This window comes from Haliaeetus albicilla, chromosome 13 (genome assembly GCF_947461875.1).
Source record: "Haliaeetus albicilla chromosome 13, bHalAlb1.1, whole genome shotgun sequence".
Classification (NCBI taxonomy): domain Eukaryota; kingdom Metazoa; phylum Chordata; class Aves; order Accipitriformes; family Accipitridae; genus Haliaeetus; species Haliaeetus albicilla.
Genome location: NC_091495.1, coordinates 24,654,605 through 24,677,779, shown reverse-complemented (window position 1 = coordinate 24,677,779; position 23,175 = coordinate 24,654,605). Strand labels below are relative to the sequence as shown.

General features: G+C 37.0%; 1 protein-coding gene across 1 annotated transcript in view; it reads left to right on the top strand.

The window, feature by feature from the left end:
- Positions 1–23,175, top strand: part of CRIM1 (cysteine rich transmembrane BMP regulator 1) — a 202,716-nt gene that overhangs the window by 117,081 nt on the left and 62,460 nt on the right. The window contains exons 5-7 of the mRNA XM_069800536.1: positions 1,653–1,774; positions 14,894–15,076; positions 19,585–19,782. Coding sequence (XP_069656637.1) covers positions 1,653–1,774; positions 14,894–15,076; positions 19,585–19,782 — 503 coding nt within the window. The remainder of the gene's footprint in view (positions 1–1,652; positions 1,775–14,893; positions 15,077–19,584; positions 19,783–23,175) is intronic.

Below are 23,175 nucleotides of genomic sequence, written 5' to 3'. Positions count from 1 at the left end.
TTCCAAAGTCATGTCTGCTAGTTGGGTTAAGGTACAAATTCCTTGAACCTGACAGTGCTAATTGCTCTTTTTTGCTGATTGCTAGAGGTATTCTTTTTTCTCTCCCTACCCCCGCCCCCCGCTCCCCAGTATCTTCCTTTTATTGACTCATTTATCCCCTTGTAGTAACAAGCTGCTATAATGCGGTCTTTTAAGAATCCTTTTCAGACAGTATAATAAATGTTTGTGAGATTCCTTGACTTTACTTGTATTTCTTCTTGCAAACTTCCTTTTGAGTAATACCTTTTGGTGGAGAATATAACAATGTTATCTAACACCAAGGTTAAAGGGAGATATATTAAAACCCTGCCTGTTGAGAGGTGGCTCTTCCTCATTCATTGAACACTGGTCTGAGATAAAATGGTGGTTGGGCAATTAAGGAGACATGCATGGTAGAGGAGAACCAAACTTCTTGCTTTTAAGCATAAAGAATAAGCAAATGCATTAAGTACTAATGATGCTTTTTACTAATGGGTGGTTTAATGTGGCAGTTGTCTTGTTAATAACTATTTCAAATATTTTAAGTATTCCAAATGGAGTTCTTATTTTTATTTTTTTTAATTCCTAATTACAGGATCTTCTGCTGAGTTTTTTTCCTTTTAAAATTCATGTGTATTTCTAGTATGTTAAATTAATCTACAAGTTTTTTCAATTGAAAATCACAGATTTTTTTTTTTAAGAACAACTTAAGTGCTATTCCATGAAGTTTCTCAGCTGTGATTTTTGCATATTTCTCTTTGTTCCTTTTGTCTTGCATTTTATTGAATCATCGCTGCTTATCCTTAGAATGTGCCCATTGTTCTGGATAAGAACTCTGTTAAATATAATTTATCAAAAGTCTTAAGTGTTTGACTTTTAAACTATTATGTTAATCATAAAGCAAAGAATCTGGAAACAAACATGACTATTGTTTATCTACATTTTATGTCTTCCAGCACTTAAGGCTGTTTTCTTAAATAAGCAAATAAGTACTACTTACATGGAGAAAATACTTGTTTTAGAATGATCCAATCTCTAAAACTAACCACAGTATTTAATATACCTAACTTCCTAGCTTCTCATGTAATTGATTGCCCCTCCACAAACTGAGGGCAGCACCATCAAAAACCAAAAGAGAACCTGCAATTTTTTTCATTTGGCTTAGATTTAATGATTCTGCATTGTTTTCCTTTCTCTTTAATTATTCCCTATATAAAACTGGGCAGAATATGGTTTCCTAATGAATGGGTGCATTTACTGCTATGAGTGTTTCACCAGTTTTGATTTTTCAGAGAGGGTTGGAGAAGCCTAATTTTGCAAGTCTGGAGAATACAATTATTTTCAAACAATCTGGAACTACAGTTTTCTATGTTTTTACATGTATCACTAGAGAAGCGTTGGTGTTGCACAGTACCACTTTCTTGTTTGCTGGTCAAGCAAACAAAGTTTGGATGGTTAAAAAACCCCTTCAGGTTGATAAGCTATCTTGGTCATTAAGTTAATAAAAGATGATTCTAAGATATGCAAATACTGGAATTTGTGCTCTAGCTTTCCGCTTTCCTCTTGCTTATTCTTTCCCCTTATACGTGGCTTCATTTATTTATGGAGTTTTCCTTACTGTTCTTTGGTTTCAGATGCGAGTGTCTCTCTGGTTTATGTGGTTTCCCCATGTGCGAGGCAGGCTCCGTTCCTCAGATAGTCTCGCGTGGAGATGGAACACCTGGCAAGTGCTGTGATGTCTTTGAATGTGTCAATGGTACGTGAAGCTTTCTTTTGCACCTGGGGAGAGGATTTTATCTGTCTGGGGGGGATGCTGGGCATTTGGTTATTTTTACTATGTTGTCAAGATCTAAGAAATAATTTTCTTGAGGTTCGTTCAGTAAGAAGGAAGTGGAAGTTCAGCTGAAGATACTGAAGTGGGAAACTGTAATTTGTAAGTTGTCACGTTTCTTTAATTTCTGAAAAACTTTTCCCTGTGACCCAGGGAATTATAGTTTTAGCAAAACTCTCTCACTGCATGTTTTTCAGGTACTCTTTTAGCAGTAGCAAACATGAGAGTCCGTTTAGAAGTTAAATTTTTGCTAAGCACTGAAACGGCTTGTTGCAGTACTGTAGGCGCAAAAGCATGCTGTTTAGACTATGGGGTTCACTTTAAGAAACATTTGCAAAGTAATTTTCAACATGAATGTGCAACTTTTGGAGATTGTGAGTCAGTGTAAGAATGGACTGATTCACATTCTTTGCTTCCCAATGTAAATGTTTAGAAAATGTTTAAAAACGTTGAATTTGTTACACAAGTGACTGTATCTCAGGACTGCTCTATGCTATATCTCTAGAACTGCATATATGCTGTATATGGTGAGTTGGGAAGAGACTTACATATTTGACTATTGGTAGGCAGGAGGGGAAGAATATTCTTGAAGGGTTGCACGCTCAGATGATTTCTGAGCATAAAAAGTTGTGTGTTGGTGCAATATATACTAATTAATATTTATGCAGCAATATTTAATCTTGTTTAGTGGTGCATATATCATATGTTTGAAATCGCTTTTATTTTACATTCTTCATTGCATACGCATATATACATAGAGAGAGCGGTGTTGCCGCAGGAGAATGTTTGTGATATTTACATGTAGCAGTATTTTAAATACTCAAATGCTGATTCAGAAGTAATACTTAGTACATACAATGGGATGTCATATATAAAAATAAACTTCTTTCATATGAATAAAAGAATTTGCATCACAAGAGTCACAGGTTCTTTAGCTTTCAGATTAATTCTTTCACTATTTCGGATAAGGTTGTAGATACTGTAGAATTAAATGCAACTTACCTAATTTTTGCTTATATACCCCCTGTTACACTAAAGTAATACTCATCTTCCTTTGTTTCATATTTGTGTCATTCTGTGAAAGTATCATCTCTGAATTTGATTTAACTGTGTGGCACACCTCAATGCAGTGTTTGATTCAGGATTTACTTTAGTACTTTGAGCAAGAAATGAGAAACCAATATCTGATACGATGTCTGTGCTGGTGTGAAACAGTCTCAAAGGTACAAACCACCTTGCTAACATTCCTGTTTCTCTTCAGTCCGCAAGTTATTTGTGGGTACTGCTATCAAAATTGTTGCAGTATATGTCATATCAGGTGTCAGATGGAGCTGTTTATATTGCCCACTTTTTTTGTCCTTAGTCATTTTCATATCCTTTTTCCACGGAGGAGTTCATTTTTTCATTTTTAACAGTGTATTTGGACTGTCTTAGCACTGTTGCCCTGTGCATCATTGCCTTGTTGCTCACTGTAACTCACTCCAAAGGTTCAACCTGCTTTTGGGTCAGGTTTTCTTTTTGCATCTCAGGCTGTCCTATTCCTAATCTTCACCTTAGTAGCCTATGAAGACAGAGTAAATTGGAAGAAAAAATAGAAGTTTTTGAAGGGAAGTTGATGCCACAGAGGGAAGCAGAAAGGACAGATTGGAGGAAAATGAAGGTTTGTAGGAAGAGAGACTCTTTTGTCTTGTTTATGTCCTTAAAACATCAGGTTTAAAATATTACAGGCTGGTATGAAAATTATTTTTTTTAATAAGTTCCTCTTTTAAAAAAGATAATTCTGAGAAACCTGGTCAGAAAAGTTCAATACTCGTGCTTTTTTTTAAAAAGGACATTTGTCTTTATGCTACCTAGTGCTACAATCAGATTTTAAAAAATAATGCTGTATAATGTTACTTGAAAGCACTTTAAGTATATTTAGAAGTGAGAAACTTCCAGGTGCAATTTTTAATGATGCTTCATTTTGGAAAGAGGAAATGGTTATAAGCCTGAAGATAACTATTTTTATCAACAAACTGGGAGCAACTGTGAAACTACTCATGAGTTCTGTACGTAACATTTGGATTGTATGGCAGATCATTAGTAAAGAGGACAGAATAGTCATAGAACTTGATCTGCATTGCTTTATAATTTGTTGTTTTTCAAGTGCATTTTAGAATGGTTAGGTGGTTCTTACATCAGGGACAAATATTGCAAGCCACACCTCTAAAACCTCTAAATTCCTAGAAAACTAATTCTGACAAGAATTTACTAGATAAATGTCTAGTGCAATGACAATATATATATAAAATCCCTACCATTACTTCTGTCAGTTTAAAATGAAGAGGAGGGAAGAATGTTGCTTGTGAGACCGATAGTTGAATATAATAGTTGTGGAGATTATAAAAGGGTCTTAAAATACTAACAAGTGTAGCAGAGGTCTTGTTAGATATCAGTGACAGATGGAGAAAATATCTTACAGTGAAAGTCTTAGATCAGTTTCTTCACATCATTAAAAAAAATTGCCATCAAAGTAACAAGAGCCAAATCTGTAAGATCTAGGACATGCTGTTCTCAGCAGTGAGGGTGGTTAGCTGTTGGCACAGACTGCTGGGAGGATGCTGAATTCCTTATCTTCATCCTTTCCAATTAGGATTAGATGCCTTTTTAAAGAATATGTTTTAATCAAATGCAAGTTAATGGGCTCATAGATGGTAAGTGAGGAAGTCATGTAATCAGTGTTACTGAGTTCCATTAGTTCTGTGTTTGAAAACCTCTGAAAACAGGCAGGAAGATGGAATAAAAAGGATACGTGCACAGACACATTAGTATAATTTTCCTGCTGTTGTAACATCTGTTTAATGTTAGAATTAAATAAGGGGGCGAGGAGGGGAAGCAGCCAGGAATAATACTGATCATCTGAGTTACCTTAAAATAAAGGCATCCATTACAAATAAGTGTATGTAGACTGCAAAAAAATCCGGTTTGTGTATTGTGGGGTAACTAAATTGTGTATTTAGGTAACACTAATTATGTGCAGAGTGTCAAAGCAGGCCAGCTTTCTGCAATATTTATTGCAAGTATGTGCTAATGTGGTGGATGCAGAGTTGTGTGTTCAGAGAGGGTGTGGGGAGGCTGCCTTTACTGTATAGGAAAGAGGTCTGCTCTTGTTGCAGAACAGCATTAGCCAACGTTGAGGGTGTAGTTAATGAATAAGGGCAACAAAATATGTGTTGTGTAGACTCTGCAGTATGTTCTCTTTGTTGTTTGTCAGCGTTTTTGGGACAGATCAACTATTCTTTCACAAATATTATTCCTGGATTTAATATAAAACCAACTTAAAAGGTCTACGATATGTCTGTAGATTTTGTGAGGTTATCTTTGTTACCAAAACACACTGTTTCAGACTAGCTTTTAGTTAGTCTGGTTTAGATAAGTGTATTAATCTGAGGTGAGAGAAATTTCTACAATAATTACTCTTTGCAGATCGTGGAGTTGGATTTCCTATTTGATTGTAGATACAGCAGTAAGTCAATACACTAATCATTGTTTTCATGCTTCACATTTATATTGGGTGTGTCCTTATGCTTCCCATCATGTGTAATCTGCTGTTTCCTCATAGTTCATTATATAATTATATAGACATTATTTATCACCAAAATAACATTTATTCCTGCTTGGAAATGGTCCTGATATTTTGATTCAATTGGAGCTTGTTGTTAAGTACCTACTGTCTGTGACTCTTCAATCTTTGCATAGGTTGAGCTGCTTTGGGGATTTTTTTTATACAGGAAATAATTGAGAAAGTGCTGAGAACAACTTTCTCGTTGGTGACAAGAAAAAAATATATTACAGAGAGCTGATGCTCCAAATAATTCTGTGTGACTTTTTAATCATCGTGAATATATGCAGAGATCAGAGTATTTTATGTAAAACTTATACTAACTGGAGACATAAATGTGTGCTTCTTAAAACACTGCTATGGTTAAAAGAATTCATCATTACAATTAATGCACAGGTATTACTATCGTTAGAATGTGGTTCTTGTCCCAAAGGTGAGTCAGTTAAAAAGGTCAATTTTAAGGCATGCGTTGAATCCTTCATTTTGTGGGAAAGCGTCTTTGTAAATAAAACTATTCTGTATTGTTTAAATGGTGATAGGAATCAAGCCAAAATTCTCTTCTGATGCAGTGAAGTTCCTCTGTCATGATCTATCCAGTATGAGTATTTGGGCCATCCCAGAGCATACTCTGCCTGGTCTTTGGATGTAAAAATGATAGCTTGGACAATGATGGCCACAACTTTCTGTTTTCTTGGTCCTTTTTCCTTGTCAGAACAAAGGTCTTTACTGTTTAATTTGTAAATTAAACCTTGCAGCTCTCTGAAACTGTTGGTAAACACTGATTTACAAGGCAATTATGATAGGATTTTGTCAGCCATCTTTGCTTAGAAGATGGCTGGCTAGCTGTTTCTCCTAATCTTACTTTCTTGATGACCCTCAGGGCAAGCCCCAGGTCGTGCATGTAACAGAATTTTAGCCTGAAGGAGGCAGAGTCGTGATTTGCTAAATTTAACTCTCTGGCTGCCACAAAGTAGTTTAAGTAGAGGTATAGCTGATATAGCTATATACATCACTGCTTGTTGCATATGGGATTTGGAGACTAGTATGGTGGTGTTCAGTAGTCAAGCTTTCAGGGAAGAGCTACATCCATAGTCCAATATGCTCATTCCTGAGAAGTGTGAAGTAGATACAGAGGAAATAAGGCAACATGGGAAATCTGTAACAAATAATTTCATCTTAATATATGAAACTGAAAATGAGGTTTTGCCTATTGTGTAGTTCCAGTGCATTGTAACAAAGTGCACATTTTGGTGAGAGTGTATATTGCTTTGTTTAAAGGTAGGTTATTCCAATTGCTGTGAAGTTTCCCTGCTTGCACTTACATGAGATCTGTTTTCCATCTAGAGAACACTGGATAGTCTATGATACAAATTTGGGAAAAATTGAACAAGAGATTCCCAAGATGCAGTCCTTCCCCAAATCCTGCATTTTACAAAAGTTAATTCAAGGTTTCTTCTGATCCCCCCAAAATATATTACTCGCCAGGATTTTTGTCTACTAATCCTTATGCGCTGCCTTTTCTCATGGGAGATCTGGTAAGGAAAAAAAATTGATTCAGCATTAAATCACAAGCATCAACAAGTGAGTCTAAAGAGACTGAAAGCTGTGCATGCAGCAAGAGCAGAAGTCTTTGGAAACGAGTATCCAAACTTGCCTGTTCTCTAATTAGGTATTGATACATGGGTCTCTTGAACTGCTAAAGCACATACTGACTGTGAGCTCTGCCTTAGAAATTTGAGAAAGCAATTACCAAGCATCCTGCAGCTGCTTCCTTCTGTCAGTCAGGGCTTCCATTTCTCAGTAAGTTTACTTGAATACAACAGCTACTTTAAAAGGGTCTCTGATTGCTTTTTGAAAGATGGAAAATTGCCTGTGTGAGAGTGGTCCTCATTAATGTGTCCATGTGGTCCAAGGTCGAGGGGACCAGGCTGCTTTCTGCCATGGCCACGTATAAGCTGTGATTTGAGAGTCCAGCCTCGCCAGGAGTGGCTCTGGAGCCCCACTTCATGTCCCTTTCCCCCGGAGGTGAGGTGTGGACTTTCGTTGCCCTGTCCATTGAAAATAGGACTACCTGATGCATGGACAAAAATAACTGGCATTGATCCAGGGGGGAAAAAAGGATGACAACTTCCCCTGGGACTTAAGACTGTGACCCTTTCTGTACTGCTGTTTGACTGTACTGGTGATCACGTGGTGGTATAGTAAGCGATCTCCTAAATACTCAAGCTTATTCACTTGACGTGACACATAGCCTGTGTTTTATAACTGCTTCTGTAATTTTTTTTCCTCATTTGAGGAGATACCACTGACATAAATGAGGCTTTTCTCTTTTCTCTGTGCCTCTGGGCTTTCTTCGTACTTGCATCTCTATACAGTGGTACTGCATTGGAGGAGAGATTAAAAGTCCCTCTTTAATCACACTTCTTGTCACCTGTTGATGCACTTACTCTGCACAGCAATTGCAGTTCCATTATTAGGCTCATGGTATGGGAAAGGATAAAGGTGATTGCACTACTTCTAAGGGAAATAAGAATCACCTGTTTCTAAAGGGAGCATCAATGAGTACTGAAGGAATTTGATGGGGAATATTGAGTTAGCAAGGAAAATTTTCACTAAAGAAGGAAGAATGGAGTCTAAGTGAAACATCTCACAGACACCAGCTAATTAACACAGAGTTCCCATTATTTGTTGCACTAATCCTGACAGAATGTATATCGCACTTTCATTAAACTTATTTTCCCTGTGCTCTTAAGAAATAAGGATTTGACCAAGGTAACAGAGTCTGTCTCAGAGCAGAGAACTGAATATAGTCCTGATGCTAATTAAACACTGCTGCATATTTCTCTCTGGGCATCCAAAACCACAGAATTTTGTGGTGGACTTTAAATAGACACCTGCTTAAAAATAACAAGATGCAAAGTGCAGCTTGCGAGGTGTAAAAGATAACAAACTGTTTGGTAAGTAATAAAAGGCAGATTAATATTAAAGGAAAATAATCTGATGCCAAAAAGGTAGAGAGATTTAGTGATTGTGGGGTGGGGTTCTGGGGTATGGGTTTGCTTGTTTTTTCTTCAGTCAGAACATTTAAACAGTATTTGGAAATCATGGCTAATCACCAGCCACAGCAGTGTGAGAATTTGGTCTAGTATACTGAAAAAGCAGATCAGTCTGCCAAATCAAGTCAAAGGTTTTAGATCCTCTGAACTTTGATTATGCTCACTGTAGTCAAATTGGGAAAAGTATCTGAAACAATGCAAGTCATTACCAGTTACATTTAAAACAGGAGGGAAGAAGAAAATGCAGAAAACTGAAGGCCAGTCAACCCCAAAGTCCTCATAAAAATACTCAGTCTGCAGATACATATGAATAAAATAAATAAATTTTTAAAATGTAAATAAGTAAATGGGGAGGTGTAGCAATTGTCAGGACCGCAGCTGGATGCAAAACCAAGCTCAAAGCTTTTACAGTGGCTCGGTGTGAGTGGGAGGGTTGGTCAATGGGTAGTAGAGACTGAGTTTTAAATAACGTAAGGACAAAGTCTAACTCACTTCTTTCGTTCATATCAGTTAATGAAAAGACGCTAGATAGATTTTGTGGAACTGACGGTATGTCATATACAAAGAGTATTAGATGCCAGATGGTGCAGTTCTGTCTGGTTTTAAAAGTAAAAAAAAAAAGAACTTCTAGTATTTACTTTGGAGAAGTAGTAATGTTTTTTGCCAAAGTGAATTTTCTTGATTAGTTAATGTCTTAGTTATGTTCTGACTCTTAGATATTTCTAGATGCTTAAATGTGGACAAGGTTGCTAATGTTTGGAGGACAAGGTTAGAATTAAATATTTTTCTCAAAGAATGGAAGAAATTGTTTGACCTGTTATAATGCCAAATCGCAGCCTTGTGTTACAGGTTTGGGGATTCTTTTTTCCTGCAATTTTTCACTTCTCTCATGCACTGGAGGCTTATCACAGATGTGCTAGCAGTGAATGATGGGCTGTGCCAGTAACTTTTAGCGGTGCTGAGATTGTTTTAGATGCCTATGTCCTGGTAACATGCCTAGGACTAAACTGATCACAAGATGTCTTTTCTTTTGTGATAGACTGACAGAGACTACTGGGATTTAAATGCATTCTTCTGTTAGGAAGAACATGGCTTGCTTCCAAGAATTGCTTGGTGATTTTACCGAGAAAATCTGTCACTGTTGAGGGGGTTTTAGGCCACAGCCCTTGGTGGCCCCAGCTCCTCCTTTGGCTATCCTGGTGGTTTTCTGTGGTAGGGCTGTAATGTACTGCAGGATGTTAAAAAGTAGCAGTGCTCAATTTCCAGAAGGAGGTACAGACAAAAGGGGGATAGCCTAGAGGAAAGCCACAGAGACAATCAAACACTGAAAAGCATGACCTGATGCAGAAAAATTAAAATTGAAAGAAATGTGTGTATTTTATCTGTAAGAGAGGATGGGGGCAGGGACCCAGGATAAGTCCTCTTAGCAACAAATTTGCACATTGGAGGAAAGTAAAAAACAGCAGGACATATACCTTAAAGATGGGAAAAGTAAAGAAACGTGGGAAAATTCCTGTTTGTTTGCTGTTTCTGTCTAACCTGAATTACCCTTGCTGTGATTTGAGCTTAGTTACAGTAGTTAAAACTATGGAATTGTTTAATAAGCAGGTTACAGTTTCTCCATTACCAGTGGTTTTAAAGCAAAGATTACACCAGAGATGTATTGGGTAGAGCTGATTCTGTTGGGGGATCTTTCCCCCAACATGCTCTTTTCCATGATATGGTGACTTGGAAATAAGTCTTCTGTCTCTATGGGGAACACCTCGCAGTCTTGTCTGCTGTGTGTAAAAGACACGTATATCAACCTACATGAGAGCTGTCGTCTGAAGCTGCCTAAAGATTACTGGATTGGGATCTGCTGCTGAGGTGGACAGAAAATTTTAAGACTGTTGTTGAAAGTCAACACTGTATATAGATTGTGGCAGCTGGATGTACAAGTGGTTTCTAATGTGATGATATGGACTTTCTCTGCTAGAAACCTTACTATAAAAATCTGATTGTTTCCATTTTGTTTTAAAGGTGAATTGCTGAATTTGATTTTCCTCAGTGTCCCTAGTATCTTTTACAGGCTGCATGTGCCACAAAATATTGTTTCTTTCCTTTAAGCTGTGCTAAGTACGTATAAATAATTGTATAAATGCATGTATAAATAATTGCATTGATTTACAAATAATAGTTACAGGTTTGTTTTAATTCAGATCTCTCTGTTTCTGGATGACCTTTTCAGAAGATGTAGGACCAAAGGACTTTCAGAATGGTCCTGCAATTGTGTTAATAGGGAATACACTGCACTAAGCAGTACAACCTGAATAGTAAGAATCCAAATTTATTTTTTTTTGTACCTAGCTTGTTTTTATGTATTTGCAAGGAAACAAAAGCATACAGTGTGTTGTCCTTTAACACTGTTATGGGCTAAGTCCAATGAAATGTATCCTTCTCTTTTTTAAACTCCCTATCAGCACAGCTTTTGAAAAATGAAAAGCTTTTTTGTATTTTGTTTATACGGACACAGGATTCAAGTTTATCAGTTTCCTTCCCTTTCATTTAATCGAAAGTTCACAGCACTTGCCCCAGTTCCTTCCAAGAGTCTGGTACAAATACTTCTGTACACTGAAGGAAATCCAAAGTGCTGGAATCACGAACCTTTTAATCCTTTAAACAACAGAAAATTGTTTTGAATCTCACTTCCACTTCAGGAGGGCTGGGATTTCTGATACTAAAAAAGAAAATGCTCAAACTTGCCTACAGGCAGCTGATGCCTGAAGCATCTCATGCGCTCGGTATAACTGTGCAGAATTGCTGCCTCACAAGGAGCAGATTGCCAAACTTGCTTGTGTTTCTGAGCTGTTCCATGACTCTAATCAAAGAAAACCACAAGTATTGGGAAACTAAAGAAATCTCAGTAACAGAAGTTTTGGTGGGCTAGTTCAGCCAATAGAAGTGTATTGAATCAGATTTAAAAGTGTAAGGTTAAAATACCTTAAAAAACTGATTTGGTAAAATGGATTGTGTCTGTTTGCAGTTCAGATTGGAGATAAAGGTCTTGAGAAATAATCACTGTTTGTGTCTGTGTAGTGTGAGGCTGTGTGGTTTGCTGCAACGCTGACTTTTAGGGCTCTTGCTCCCAGAACAAAAAGGCTGTGGCTGTGAGATCTGTAGAGCTAAATTTGTGCCAGAACTATTTATCATTTAAATCTGTGGCGGGAACTTCAATGTCAAATCAAGGCCTGTCTCTTAGTCATACTTAACTTTATATAGGAGCAGAGATGTGATATCATCTGTCCTTCAATAGCCAGTATAAACTCTGTCTTGTTCTGGGTACTGTCCCCTCTGTCCTGGCTCCTTTCACAGATGGGCAGTTGTATGTCTGTGCTTGGTTGGGATCAATCTTGTATTACTGGGTTATCTGGTAGCTGGCAGATACTGAATTCAAGTTCACGAATCCATGGCCTGGTGTATGTCTCACACCCACTCTTTCGTTGCGGTAGAAACATCAGAAAGCAGATATCAGAAAAGGGATTTGGGGATTTGGATATGTTTAAGCACTTTGTGCTATGAAGTTCAGTCAATTTAAATTACTTTGTCATGCAGCGAAGCTTTGGTATTTGAAGAATTCTACCTGTAGTGTTCTTGTTATTGGCAGAAGAGTGAATTTGTGGTTACTGGTTTTTAGGAAAAGATGCATTTATTTAATGTTTACTTTATGTTCTTTCACTCCTTTGTGGCTGCCATACGTAGATCAGCAAGGCAATAAAATTAGCACTTTAAAAAAAAAAGAGAGAGAGAACTTGGAGAATCTTCCAGCATATCGTGGTGGAAGAAATGCATCATTACAGTTCCATGGCGTGGTGCTCAGTCTTTCATTAGGCTTCCACTTTATGAGCATCTAAAGCTAGAGTTCTTTGTTTAGTGTTTATTTTGGCTTGACTGAGTCTTAAGACTGCAGTCTTACATATGGTTCTAACAAAAGTAATCCTTGTCTCATAGCTGGATGTATAGGCATAGGTCAGTAGTTTAGTGTGAATGTATACAATACCATAAATCTGGATGGTAAAAATACACGTATAGTGAAATACTATGGTGGTTTTCATTGTAGGAATAAAACATACTGTTTCCTTTTAGGATTTACAGTTACTTGCTTGATCTTGTTTTGGACATTTTAAAAACGAATGATAATTCATGGAAGATGATGTTTCTACTTCTAGCGAGGCAGAAGTTGGGGAGGGTGGAATCAGTAAAAATCTGGAAGGCTGCAATCAAAACAGTAAAGTCAGAAGCAAATGGATTAAAGGCCTTTTGAGTTGTATTGGCACTTTCTTCCTTTTTGAGAAGGTTTTTAAACTAACAGCTTGAGCTGCATAAACTTGAAATATTTCTCAAGTGTTTGTTTATGTGAATTGCTTTCTAATGAGGTCATAGCTGTTTTCCCGGACACAGTGGTATTTCCTCCTCTTACTCTTTTATGCTGCTTTCGACATGATGCCTTGAAGACAGAACAGGCATATAAAAATCAAACATTGCTCAGGATGCTTCCAGGTTTCAACTCCAATGCTTTACAGTCATATTAAATGACTTGAGGCTGGAGCTCAATATAAGTGTATGTGGCAAGAAATACTAGAGTCCTTGAAATGCTTTCGAGTTTTAAAGAAAACCTGTATTATTGTCAAGAGTAACTCAGATGAAAAGTTTTTAGCCCCCAAAAGTAAGAGGATTGGGGTGGAAAGGAATCTGCAAATGCTGAATTTTCATTTAAATATTTTTCATCTCCCATGTGAGACTGAACACTGACCTGACCACAAAGTGGGAACAGTTTTCAGCCCTATGTGGCTAGGCATTACGCCTGTAAGTGAATGAATAGCCTTTTCCATGCATTCCACAGAAATCAGCACCATAGGCAATTGTCCTTTATTTCCTTCACTATGTTTAGTTCAGATGTAATGAAATTTGATGGTTTTATCTACAGTTTGGTAATGTTTTTAATTTTGACTTTGTTGCTGAAATAGTTTCCTATTTGCAGAACCATTGGCTAGATTCGTAGCTTCTGAAAAAATACGTCTGTTCAGTAGGTAGTGTTTTACTTCAGGTAGTTGTTTTCAGGTCTTTTGGGCTAGTGTCATAGAAGGCCGAGAAGTTTATTCTGAAGTGGGGAAGAGGGAGGAGGCTGAAGTCATTGAGTAATGTAGTAATGAAACTGTGAAGTCATTATTTCCTAATGACTAATGTGGTATATTATAGCTGAACATAAATTTGGAGTATGTCTTCTACGGTGTCTTGAGTCACAATGATTCAGTCCTGGGCTGTGGAGCTGCACAGCATTGTGTGTGTGTGAGTTAGGCTGGTTGAACAGAATACGCTCTGCTGGCAATAGGTAGTGGAGGTGGAGGAAGTTTCATATGTGTGGGGTAACTGCAAGTTCAAAAGCCCTAAGGAGACCTTATGATGTATTCATGATGTGTGGATCCGCTTCATAATCTGGAACCAAACCTCTTTGGTATAAAAAAATAATATTAAAAAAGGAGATGGTTAAATCTGCAAACCGTTTTGTTGTTTTAGTTAGCTTCTTTTTTTCTTTTTTCTTTTTTCTTTTTTTTTTAATGTTAACAAAGTAAATAGGCAATGTCCTTCCCAAATACTTAAGAATTTTCAGAGGCTTTGTTTCCCATGAAGTTTGAATTTAATTATACGTGAGGGCTCTACTGTAGATGGAGGCATACAAGAAATAGTCTTGTGTTTTTGAAACACTAAAATGATCACATAAATATTTGTTACAATTGAGGTTATTTTCTGTGGGGAATATAGATGTGAGCTGATTAGTACAGCTCCAGGTTGCTTGAACTGAAAAGTATTCAGTTCTGCATAACAGATCATGCAGTCACGAAATACATTTGTTGGGGTTTTTTTTTAAACATAACCCTGTGGGTTGGACAGCATTTTATCCACCTGTGTACGAAGTCCTGCAGAAAGGAAGATTACGCTTAAACCTCAAAACAGAAAAATCTATTGCTTCATGTGCTGAAATTTGAAGTAGCTTCTGGCTCATCTAGAATGAGAAATATTTAACACCTATGAAGAAATACCAGTGCTGTAACCTTCCTTCAGTATTTTAATTTTTAAAATGGAGACTTTTAATAGTAGATAATTGCTGTGAAAGTTATTTTGAATGGCATTTTATTTTTTTCCATTGTTGAAACAGACAATAAAATATACCATGTTGTTAAAAAAAAAAAAAACAAACAAACTGTATTTGAGTTTAAAAAATGAAAGAAGAATCAACTGTCTCTTTAATATCTGGTTTTGTCAGTAGCAACACAAGTTTAACTATTTCCCGTTTATCAGTATCTGTAAAATACATTATTCTTTTTTTTTCTTCTCTCCTCCTTCTTTCAGAAGTAAAGCCAACTTGCATATTTAACAGCATGGAATATTATGATGGAGACATGTTTCGAATGGATGCTTGTCGGTTTTGTCGATGCCAAGGTGGAGTCTCTATTTGTTTCTCTGCCCAGTGTGGTGAGCTACACTGCGACAGGTACTATGTGCCAGAAGGAGAGTGCTGCCCGGTGTGTGAAGGTACAATATCTTTTTAATCCTGTTTGCTTATGAATTTCCGCTGCTTTTTTTAATTTGGTTTTTCAAGGCAAATGAGCAAACAAGTGCTTTATTTTGTTCTTCTAAAGTTTGCAGATTCCTCCTTAATTCAGTTTATTACTACATTTTTGCTGTGTCTGAGTGTGCTGTCTTGTTCTTTGCAGTGCTTCTCTGATGTTGACACTCTACCCTTTTCATAGAGAGCTGTTTGGGTTTCCTTTCCCTTCTGCATCAGAACTTCCTTAGACATGGTCAAGTGTGCAGTACTTTTTGGGGGCCCTTCTTCCCAAAGGACGTAAGAAGCTGTTCCTAATTTCTGCACCAGGTATTTAGAAAGGCTTCTCCAAAGCAACAGTGGTGGCCCCATGACACATTTCCATTGCTTTGCAGCCTGCTTCTTCCAGTCTTGTTCTGTTCAGTTAGAGCAATGCATACGCCTTCTTTTCTCTACAATTATAGCAAAAACATGGGGTAGTAATCTGACTTCAATATTTCTCTCTTCCTCCTTTGCCCTGTTGACAGCCTTCTCCTCTGTTTGCTAGGCCTGCAGTCCTCCTAAAAAGGGCTCTGTGGGAGATTTCACATTGACCCTCTTGCTTACACTAGAAAATATTTAACACATCTTCTGCCGGAATACAACCAAGATTCCAGCAGAGGGAGATGGGGCTGGGGCTGGTGCTCTACACTTGGATTTCACCCCAGTGGGGGTCAAGTCATGGCCACGACATAGACAAAAGGCCTGTGAAACACTCCTGGTCCCTGTGTTTAAATGTGAACTTACAAATGACTTCTCAATAAGCAAAATAAGCTGGAAATCTCAAATCTCCTCCTAAGAGGAGAGGAAGCTAATTTTCAGTGTCACTTTCAAACACTTTGTAGTTTGCTTAATATCAGTATTCCTGTAGTTCCTTGCAGGAGCAAATAATCCAAAAGACCCATTATAGCTGTGTTTCATTCCAAACAGAGAATTAGGAAAGTAAAGAACCTTGTAAAAATGAGTCTAAAAGAGACATCTATAAGAGTTGGGCCTTCTCAATCAGCACAGGATCTAGTGAAGGATACTGTTTTGGTGCCCTGTTTTGTTACAAACTGTTGAAAGCTTCTTCAGAGATTTAAAAAAAAAAAACAAATCTGGATAATGAAATATCAAGGTGGTAAGGTAGGAAGTCATTCTTTAAAGAGTATTTGTATTTTTATATATTTTGTTGTATCAGTTCATATCAGATAGGTTGATACCTGGTGTTCACATGCAGAGAAGCTGAAATACAAATGCTGTAGGCTTAAGTATTCTAAAGAGATACCAGTCCATGTTTGCCCTTTGTTTTAAGATCTGGTCTCGACATTCATTATTAACTATAGTTGGAGGCAGGATGCTAGACTTCTTGGTCTTTCCTGGTACAGTTGTGCCTATACTTTTATGACCCTTCAAGCTGGGGGGGGAAGGATACAGTGCTATACCGTCATTTAATGACAGATTGAAAAAGTTTAGAGAAGGCATCTCTGATGTGGTAAAGCCCTTCCTGAGTAAGTGCAGATCCACTCCTGAAGAAATTGCTGTATGACCTGCTGACTTTATAGACTATGTGAAGTCTGTTGGTTTTTTCCTATAATTACTATTTTCCACATGTGTGAATGTTCTGAGATTTGGCATTATGAAATCATTATGACAATGTATATAGATACATAAACAATGTATCTACATATCTGCTATATCTGGGCTCTCTATCAGCTCTGTCGTACTTAAATGTGGGTGCTGATTTTCCACGTTGGACTTATAGTTCTAGATATGTCCTTCATCCTCTTTGGTGATTTAGATATTCAACTATCTTACCATTTATCAATAAATTGTTTTGCTGTATCGTCATACATTGTTAAAAGTTGATTTCTCCATTTTTTGCAACCTTCGAATCACACTATCAAGAAAACCTGTTAACATTTCATGAGTTGGTATGTATTAGGTTTGCAATGGAAATTTCTTCTTAAGGCAGGTCCTTAGTAGATAGAATAAATTGAATAATGATTCGTAATTATTGAGTACAGTCTTATTTTTCAAGTAATTGCTGTGATTTAATTTCTGCTCAGCTGACTGAGATGCCAAGTTACAGGACCCTTCATCAAATCATTTGGCGCTGTTTGGCTTGCTTGTTTCTGTTGTGTGCTTTTCTGATAGGGCTTACAGCCCTGAATCATGGAAGTCTGATTTCTGAATGATTGGATGATAAGGTATATGTTGTTTCTTACTATAAATCCCTTTTTATTTAGTGGAATTCTTTTAGGTGAGGCTAGAACTGGCTCTGTTAATGTATTACAATTTTCCTGGTTCCTTTAAACACTTAAACGAAAGCTCTGATCCCTTTCTTAATAACTCAGGTTATGTTAAGTGACACCTAAATTGACAAGATAAGTCTTCTAACTGGGCAGAATGTATACTTAACAGCTTGCCCATTCATGCTTTTCTAGTTGGTGAAGAGGTAGCATTTTTTTCTACCTGCTCTCTTTCTATTTGATTATTTCATGACTGATTTTCAGGGTGATTAATTGTTTCCTACTAATGTTTTCTTGATGATAGAAATGTAAATAAATATAATGCTCTCTTCTTTTCTGCAACAATTTTAAAATGGCAAATGGTAAACTTGATATGCATTGTGTAGTACAGGCACAAGCCCTTCTTGCCTTAGCTCCAGGAAGAATTCTGTCTCAAGTCCTATAGGGTACCTCAGCATCAGGAAATGTAATTTGCTGGGCTCAATTTATAGCTTTAAACACTACTGACCTTTTAAGGGTGCCAGGAACTTTGTGCTTTGACTTGCATAGGAGACTACTGCAAATAACACAGGTCTTATATGGCTTTTCTGTCCTTTCTCTGTATTCCTGTGTCAATCAGAATCCTGTACATGAGCTGAATGATGAAATTCACTTCACTTGTTTGTGTATGATTTGATTTTTGGCTAGGTCAAAATAGTTAATTACAGATGCAAGGTAATTCTAAAACATAAAAGGTGCAAAGTTAAGAGATTAGGAAGCATTTTAATTTTTAAATGTCTTATTTTACCAAACACCTGTTTTTTATATTGGCTTAACCCATTTTTGCTAAAATTGGGAATATCACTAAAATTCAGGATGGGAGTGAATGCCAGGTAGAGGTTGAAGTTATGTGCAGTTTCACTCCAAGTGTTCAGAGTTTGACACTGTCATAAAGTGATACAATGTCTTATAATAAGACAACAGCTGTTAGTACTGCTACTGGTTTTATCTACACTTAAGATGTATTGCCTTCCTTCCAAAGGGGAGTGATGAAACTTCAGAGAAATATTCCAAGTTTCATTCAGTACCTTTCCCCGCCCCCCCTTTAGATAGGACATCTCTTTTCTCCCAAGTCCTTCAAACTTAACACTTTCTGAAAATTGACTTATTGGTAAATGACTTGTACTTATTTGATGTCCGCTATCTGATGTCTGCTAAAAAAATGCTTTTAGTTGTATTTATTGTTTTTAATATATTGAATTTGCTTTAATATGTAATTTATATTACTGCTTGCTTTGAAAGCTTGACCTAATTACTGTACATTCTCAGATATTTCAATTTTTTAGTCTAACAGTTACCTTTTTATTAGCACACATTCACATAATGCTTTTTTTTCCTATTAATATCAGTGTTGCTTATCGCATTTCTGAAGCGTAAAACATGCTATTTCTGAAGAGTAAAAGCTGCTTTTGTTTCAAGACACGAATTAGCATATACAGAGTTGTGTTATTTATTTGCATGAAATTGAGGAGAAATCTTACTTAAAGTATGTGTCCCCAAATTCTGTTATTTAAATACTCGAGTCTTAATTTGATTGCTAGCAGGTAAGTGCGTCTTGTGGCTTTTAAGGGGAAAATGCTCCAACTGAAATGAAGTTGAAAACTAAGCCAGATCATCTGTTCAGGAAAACTAGTATATCTCCAGAACTGTGATGAGATGTAGCTTAAGGCAGTCTCCTTGCTCCAGCAGGAAATGTGCAAGAAGTCTCATCTTTGCTCATACTATAAAATAGTGGTGCGATGCTGACACGAGTCATTCCGATGGTTCATTGATATGTTTTCACTTTCCCTCAGAATTTAAGTTGGTACAAAAAATGGATCAATAGATCTAAGATCCATTTTGTTCTGTAGAACAAAATAAAAAAAATCAAAAAATTAAGCCTTGTAATTGTTACGTACAAAACTTGAGTTGAAATAGTTAAAAATAGAACACTGAATTTGTGAATGTTGAGTATAAGTTGACTTAACTCTTTTGACAGTAAATTTCAATATTGAAATATTGAAGTTGTTAGCTATCTTCTTTTATCATGGTATACCACAGTGTGGTTCTTTCAGTGTTTGATAGTGGCTGCACTTAACCCTTTCTAGGTAATGTAAAATCATGGTATTGCGGTTATCCATACATAAAGTTTAGCTGTAAAAGGAAAGATAAAAACTGTTGTTCTGTTGCAATTCCTCTCATTTCAGACCCAGTTTATCCAATAAATAACCCTGCTGGCTGCTATGCCAATGGTCAGATCCAAGCTCACGGAGACCGCTGGCGAGAGGACGACTGTACTTTCTGCCAGTGCATCAATGGAGATCCACACTGTGTTGCAACGGCCTGTGGGCAGAGCTGTCTAAATCCTGTTAAAGTCCCTGGGGAGTGCTGCCCTGTGTGTGAAGGTAAGATTAGTATTTCCTCTATTACGCTTCAGTCTGCCATGGCTGCTGCTTACCTGGCAATTCATGGTTTACTTTAAAATTTTGGAGGATTGAAGTAGCTGGTACAGCATTGCCTGTGACTGAATAAACTAGTTAGGGTGGAAAAAATAAGAATGGTTCAACTACACCTCTATGTGGCAATGCCCGATACTCTTGGCCCAAAAGAGTGTAGTGAAGAGATCATTTAAGATCAGCATTGTTCACTAATTTTACTCTTGGTTTTGCTTAAAGCTTAGTAATAAATATAGGAGAGTTAGAAGATCAAAATGTTCATCGGCTGGTATTACTGATAATTGGATTATTCCTGGTTTCTTATTCACCAGTGTCATTTAGTTACAAATAAAAATCTCTTTGCACAATATAGTTTGGTATTTGATGTAATTATTTCAGTGAAACTTACAAAGGATGATATTATCTGGGAGATAGATGAATTTTTAGAGTTGAAAATGCAGTTTTCATTACCTTGTGGAAATACATATATCCTGTATAACTGACTGACTTTTTAACCTAACTATATAGTAAATGCTTGCACAGCCTGGCAGTGGAAATGTGAAGATTTGCAAACTGAGACATTAAAATGATTTTATATATGTATGTACGTTCAGAGTTGCTTTTTCTGGAGGAGTAGTTCATCAGGAAAAACACCAGATTGCTAAGTTTAGAAATGGTTAATCTAGACCTGTCTTCAGAGCCATCTTCACAGTCTACAAATAAATGCTTGTGGGTACTCGGTGAGCTACCACTTACATTTTTTCCTGTTCCCTCTCTGATAGAACAAAATTAATTTTGTGTAACTGCATGTGTCTCGGGGCCCTTCTTGGGTTGCAGTATCTATCCAAGTTCACTGGGATACTTACTTTTTAGGATAAATCTGAGGAACATAAAGGATTTCTTACAGGTGCTCTTTCATTCCAAAATTCACATCACAAGATATGAAGAAGGTGTCTGATAATGTATAAAAGCTGCTGGTGAATTGTAGAGAGTTGCTACTTGCACTGAATTAATTTAACGATGAGGAAGCAGGTTAACTGCTTTTAAACCCCAGTGATCCCCTCATGATGGATATCACAGAGTATGTGCTGTCACCCTTCATTATTTAGCATTTATGTGAGCAAGCTTGGGAAGGTAGAGAAGAGAGGAGAGGTTGATGGAAGTATTTTCAATATGTTGAGGGGTTTTTTTCCTCCAGTGAGAGAAGGATGGACTAATGTCTCTGTTTTTCTGTTCCAAATTGGAGAAAATGGATGAGAGATAATTGGATTAAATGCTTATCTATATCAGGCTCAGATAATTGTGATGAACTGTGGGAAGCAAACACAGGGTATAGCGTAGGCTTTCATTGTTCATTACTAAAGGTTACAACATATCCAAACTGGTGCTTTATTAAGGTACCACACTAACTCATCTACAGTGCTTTCAGAACACAAGTTAGCTCATCTGGACTAGGTTAGGTAGTTCAGTGCTATAACATGTTTTTACTCTTAGAAGCAGAAGTAGCTAGCAACTGCTTAAGTCCATAAAAGTTTTTTTGTTGTTGGGGCGTGTGGGATGTGGTGTTAAATTATACTTATGATGCAAATGATGTCAAATAGATCAAGACTGACACAACAGCACCATGGAATCAATATTTAAATGAGATTCTTGTGTCATCTTAATTATATCTTCTGAGAAAATAATCTGACTTGTTATTTTGTTTGTCATGTTAGCTGTTTTATGATGCACATTTAATTGTAGTCATCTGGTTTTGAATGTGTCATCTGGAGGAGAGCAATACTGAATGGTATTTTGAGTGACTTACTAAATTTTAAGCTTGAAGCATCACATTTGACTTAGTGTGTCTTTGAGAGCACATACTGCCAAATAAACAATCAAGGGGTAATGAAATTACATAAATGATGGAACCAGCAATTAGTGGAAGTAGTTTTAGTTCATTCTAGGAGGGGATTTGAGCATACTCAGGTACCAGGGGTCAGAGGATAACTGAAAACACACTTGAATCTTCTCTTCTTTCTTCCCTTCCCTCCCCCACAGCAAACAAACCCAAACAAAACAGATGATTGTGCTTCATAATGCCAAGTTATTTAGTTTCAGGAATTTAGATTTGGGAATATTTCAAGGATCAAAAATCTGAACTGTTAAAACTCAGCAATGAGTTCAGATGCTAGAACCCAAGATATAAAAAATTGAGTTTGCAAGAAGCAGCTTCAGATGACTTTATGAGAAATTACTCAGCATCTGAGACTTAACAGCTTATCTTGCAATAATAATAAATTAAAAAATCACTGAGAAATGAATCAGTTAAGGGTACCAGGAAACTTCTTGAAGTTATATTTTGGGGCATGAAATGAGCTCAAGGCTGCTATGCCTTGTGGTTAGCAGCCTGAATAAAAATATTTACATATATTAGAGCGCAAGGTGTTACCAGATTGGAAATTTGTTAACTATGGAGACCTGTATGTCTTTCTGAATCTGTTAATGTTTTTCTTTGAAAGCTTACATTAAAAAAAATCCCAGAACATGAGGAAAAAAACAATAATCTGTTAGACGTTGGCTGTCTGCATACTGTGTATTTTTAAACTATTAAAAAACAAAACAAAACAAAAAAAAACATTTGAGCTGATGGCAACAGGGACTTGTGTATTAGCCATAGACTTATGGCCCACCTCCAAGGTCAGATAGCATCATGTGTCTTAAGCGTTACATCTGAGATGAATAGTGCTTCTACATGGAGTTTGATGCATGGGTAGAAAAAAGTACTGTCTGCTTTCTTTACAATACAGCTATTGCTCGCTAACCCACGAGGCAAGGAGCTTCTTTAGATTTCTGTTCTCTGGTTTTATCCTTGTAGTAGGACTGAACTGGGGAAGTGAGTATCCCATGGGAGGACAGGCCCTAAAAACATTGCTTCCATTGCACATCTACTGTCCTGAATTTTGGTTATATAGCTTTAATGACAGCATGGTCCTATCTGAAATACTACTTTGTTTCTGTCATCATCCAGCCAACTGACATCTCTGTTCTCTGAACCAGGTAGGCTGCATGGGTCAGTGCTCCTTCCCCTTTTAAATCAGCTTCTCATTTTCCTGAGGGTCGTTTCTGTTGAAGAGGTTCTGCTCCCAATACTCACTGCATCATCAGTGACCTCCAGAGGTGGTGGTATCAGGGGAGAAGATGATCCTGGCTGGGAAGCTGGCTGACAAATCAATCTCTTGATTTTAGTGATACTAATGAACAAGATGTGCAGTACATTTAGTGAAGATCTACAAGCAATAAAATACATTCCAGGCATGTTTTTTCCTAAGAGGAATTAAGAAACATCACTGTCAGCCCTATGATGCTTTTCTGCATACTGCC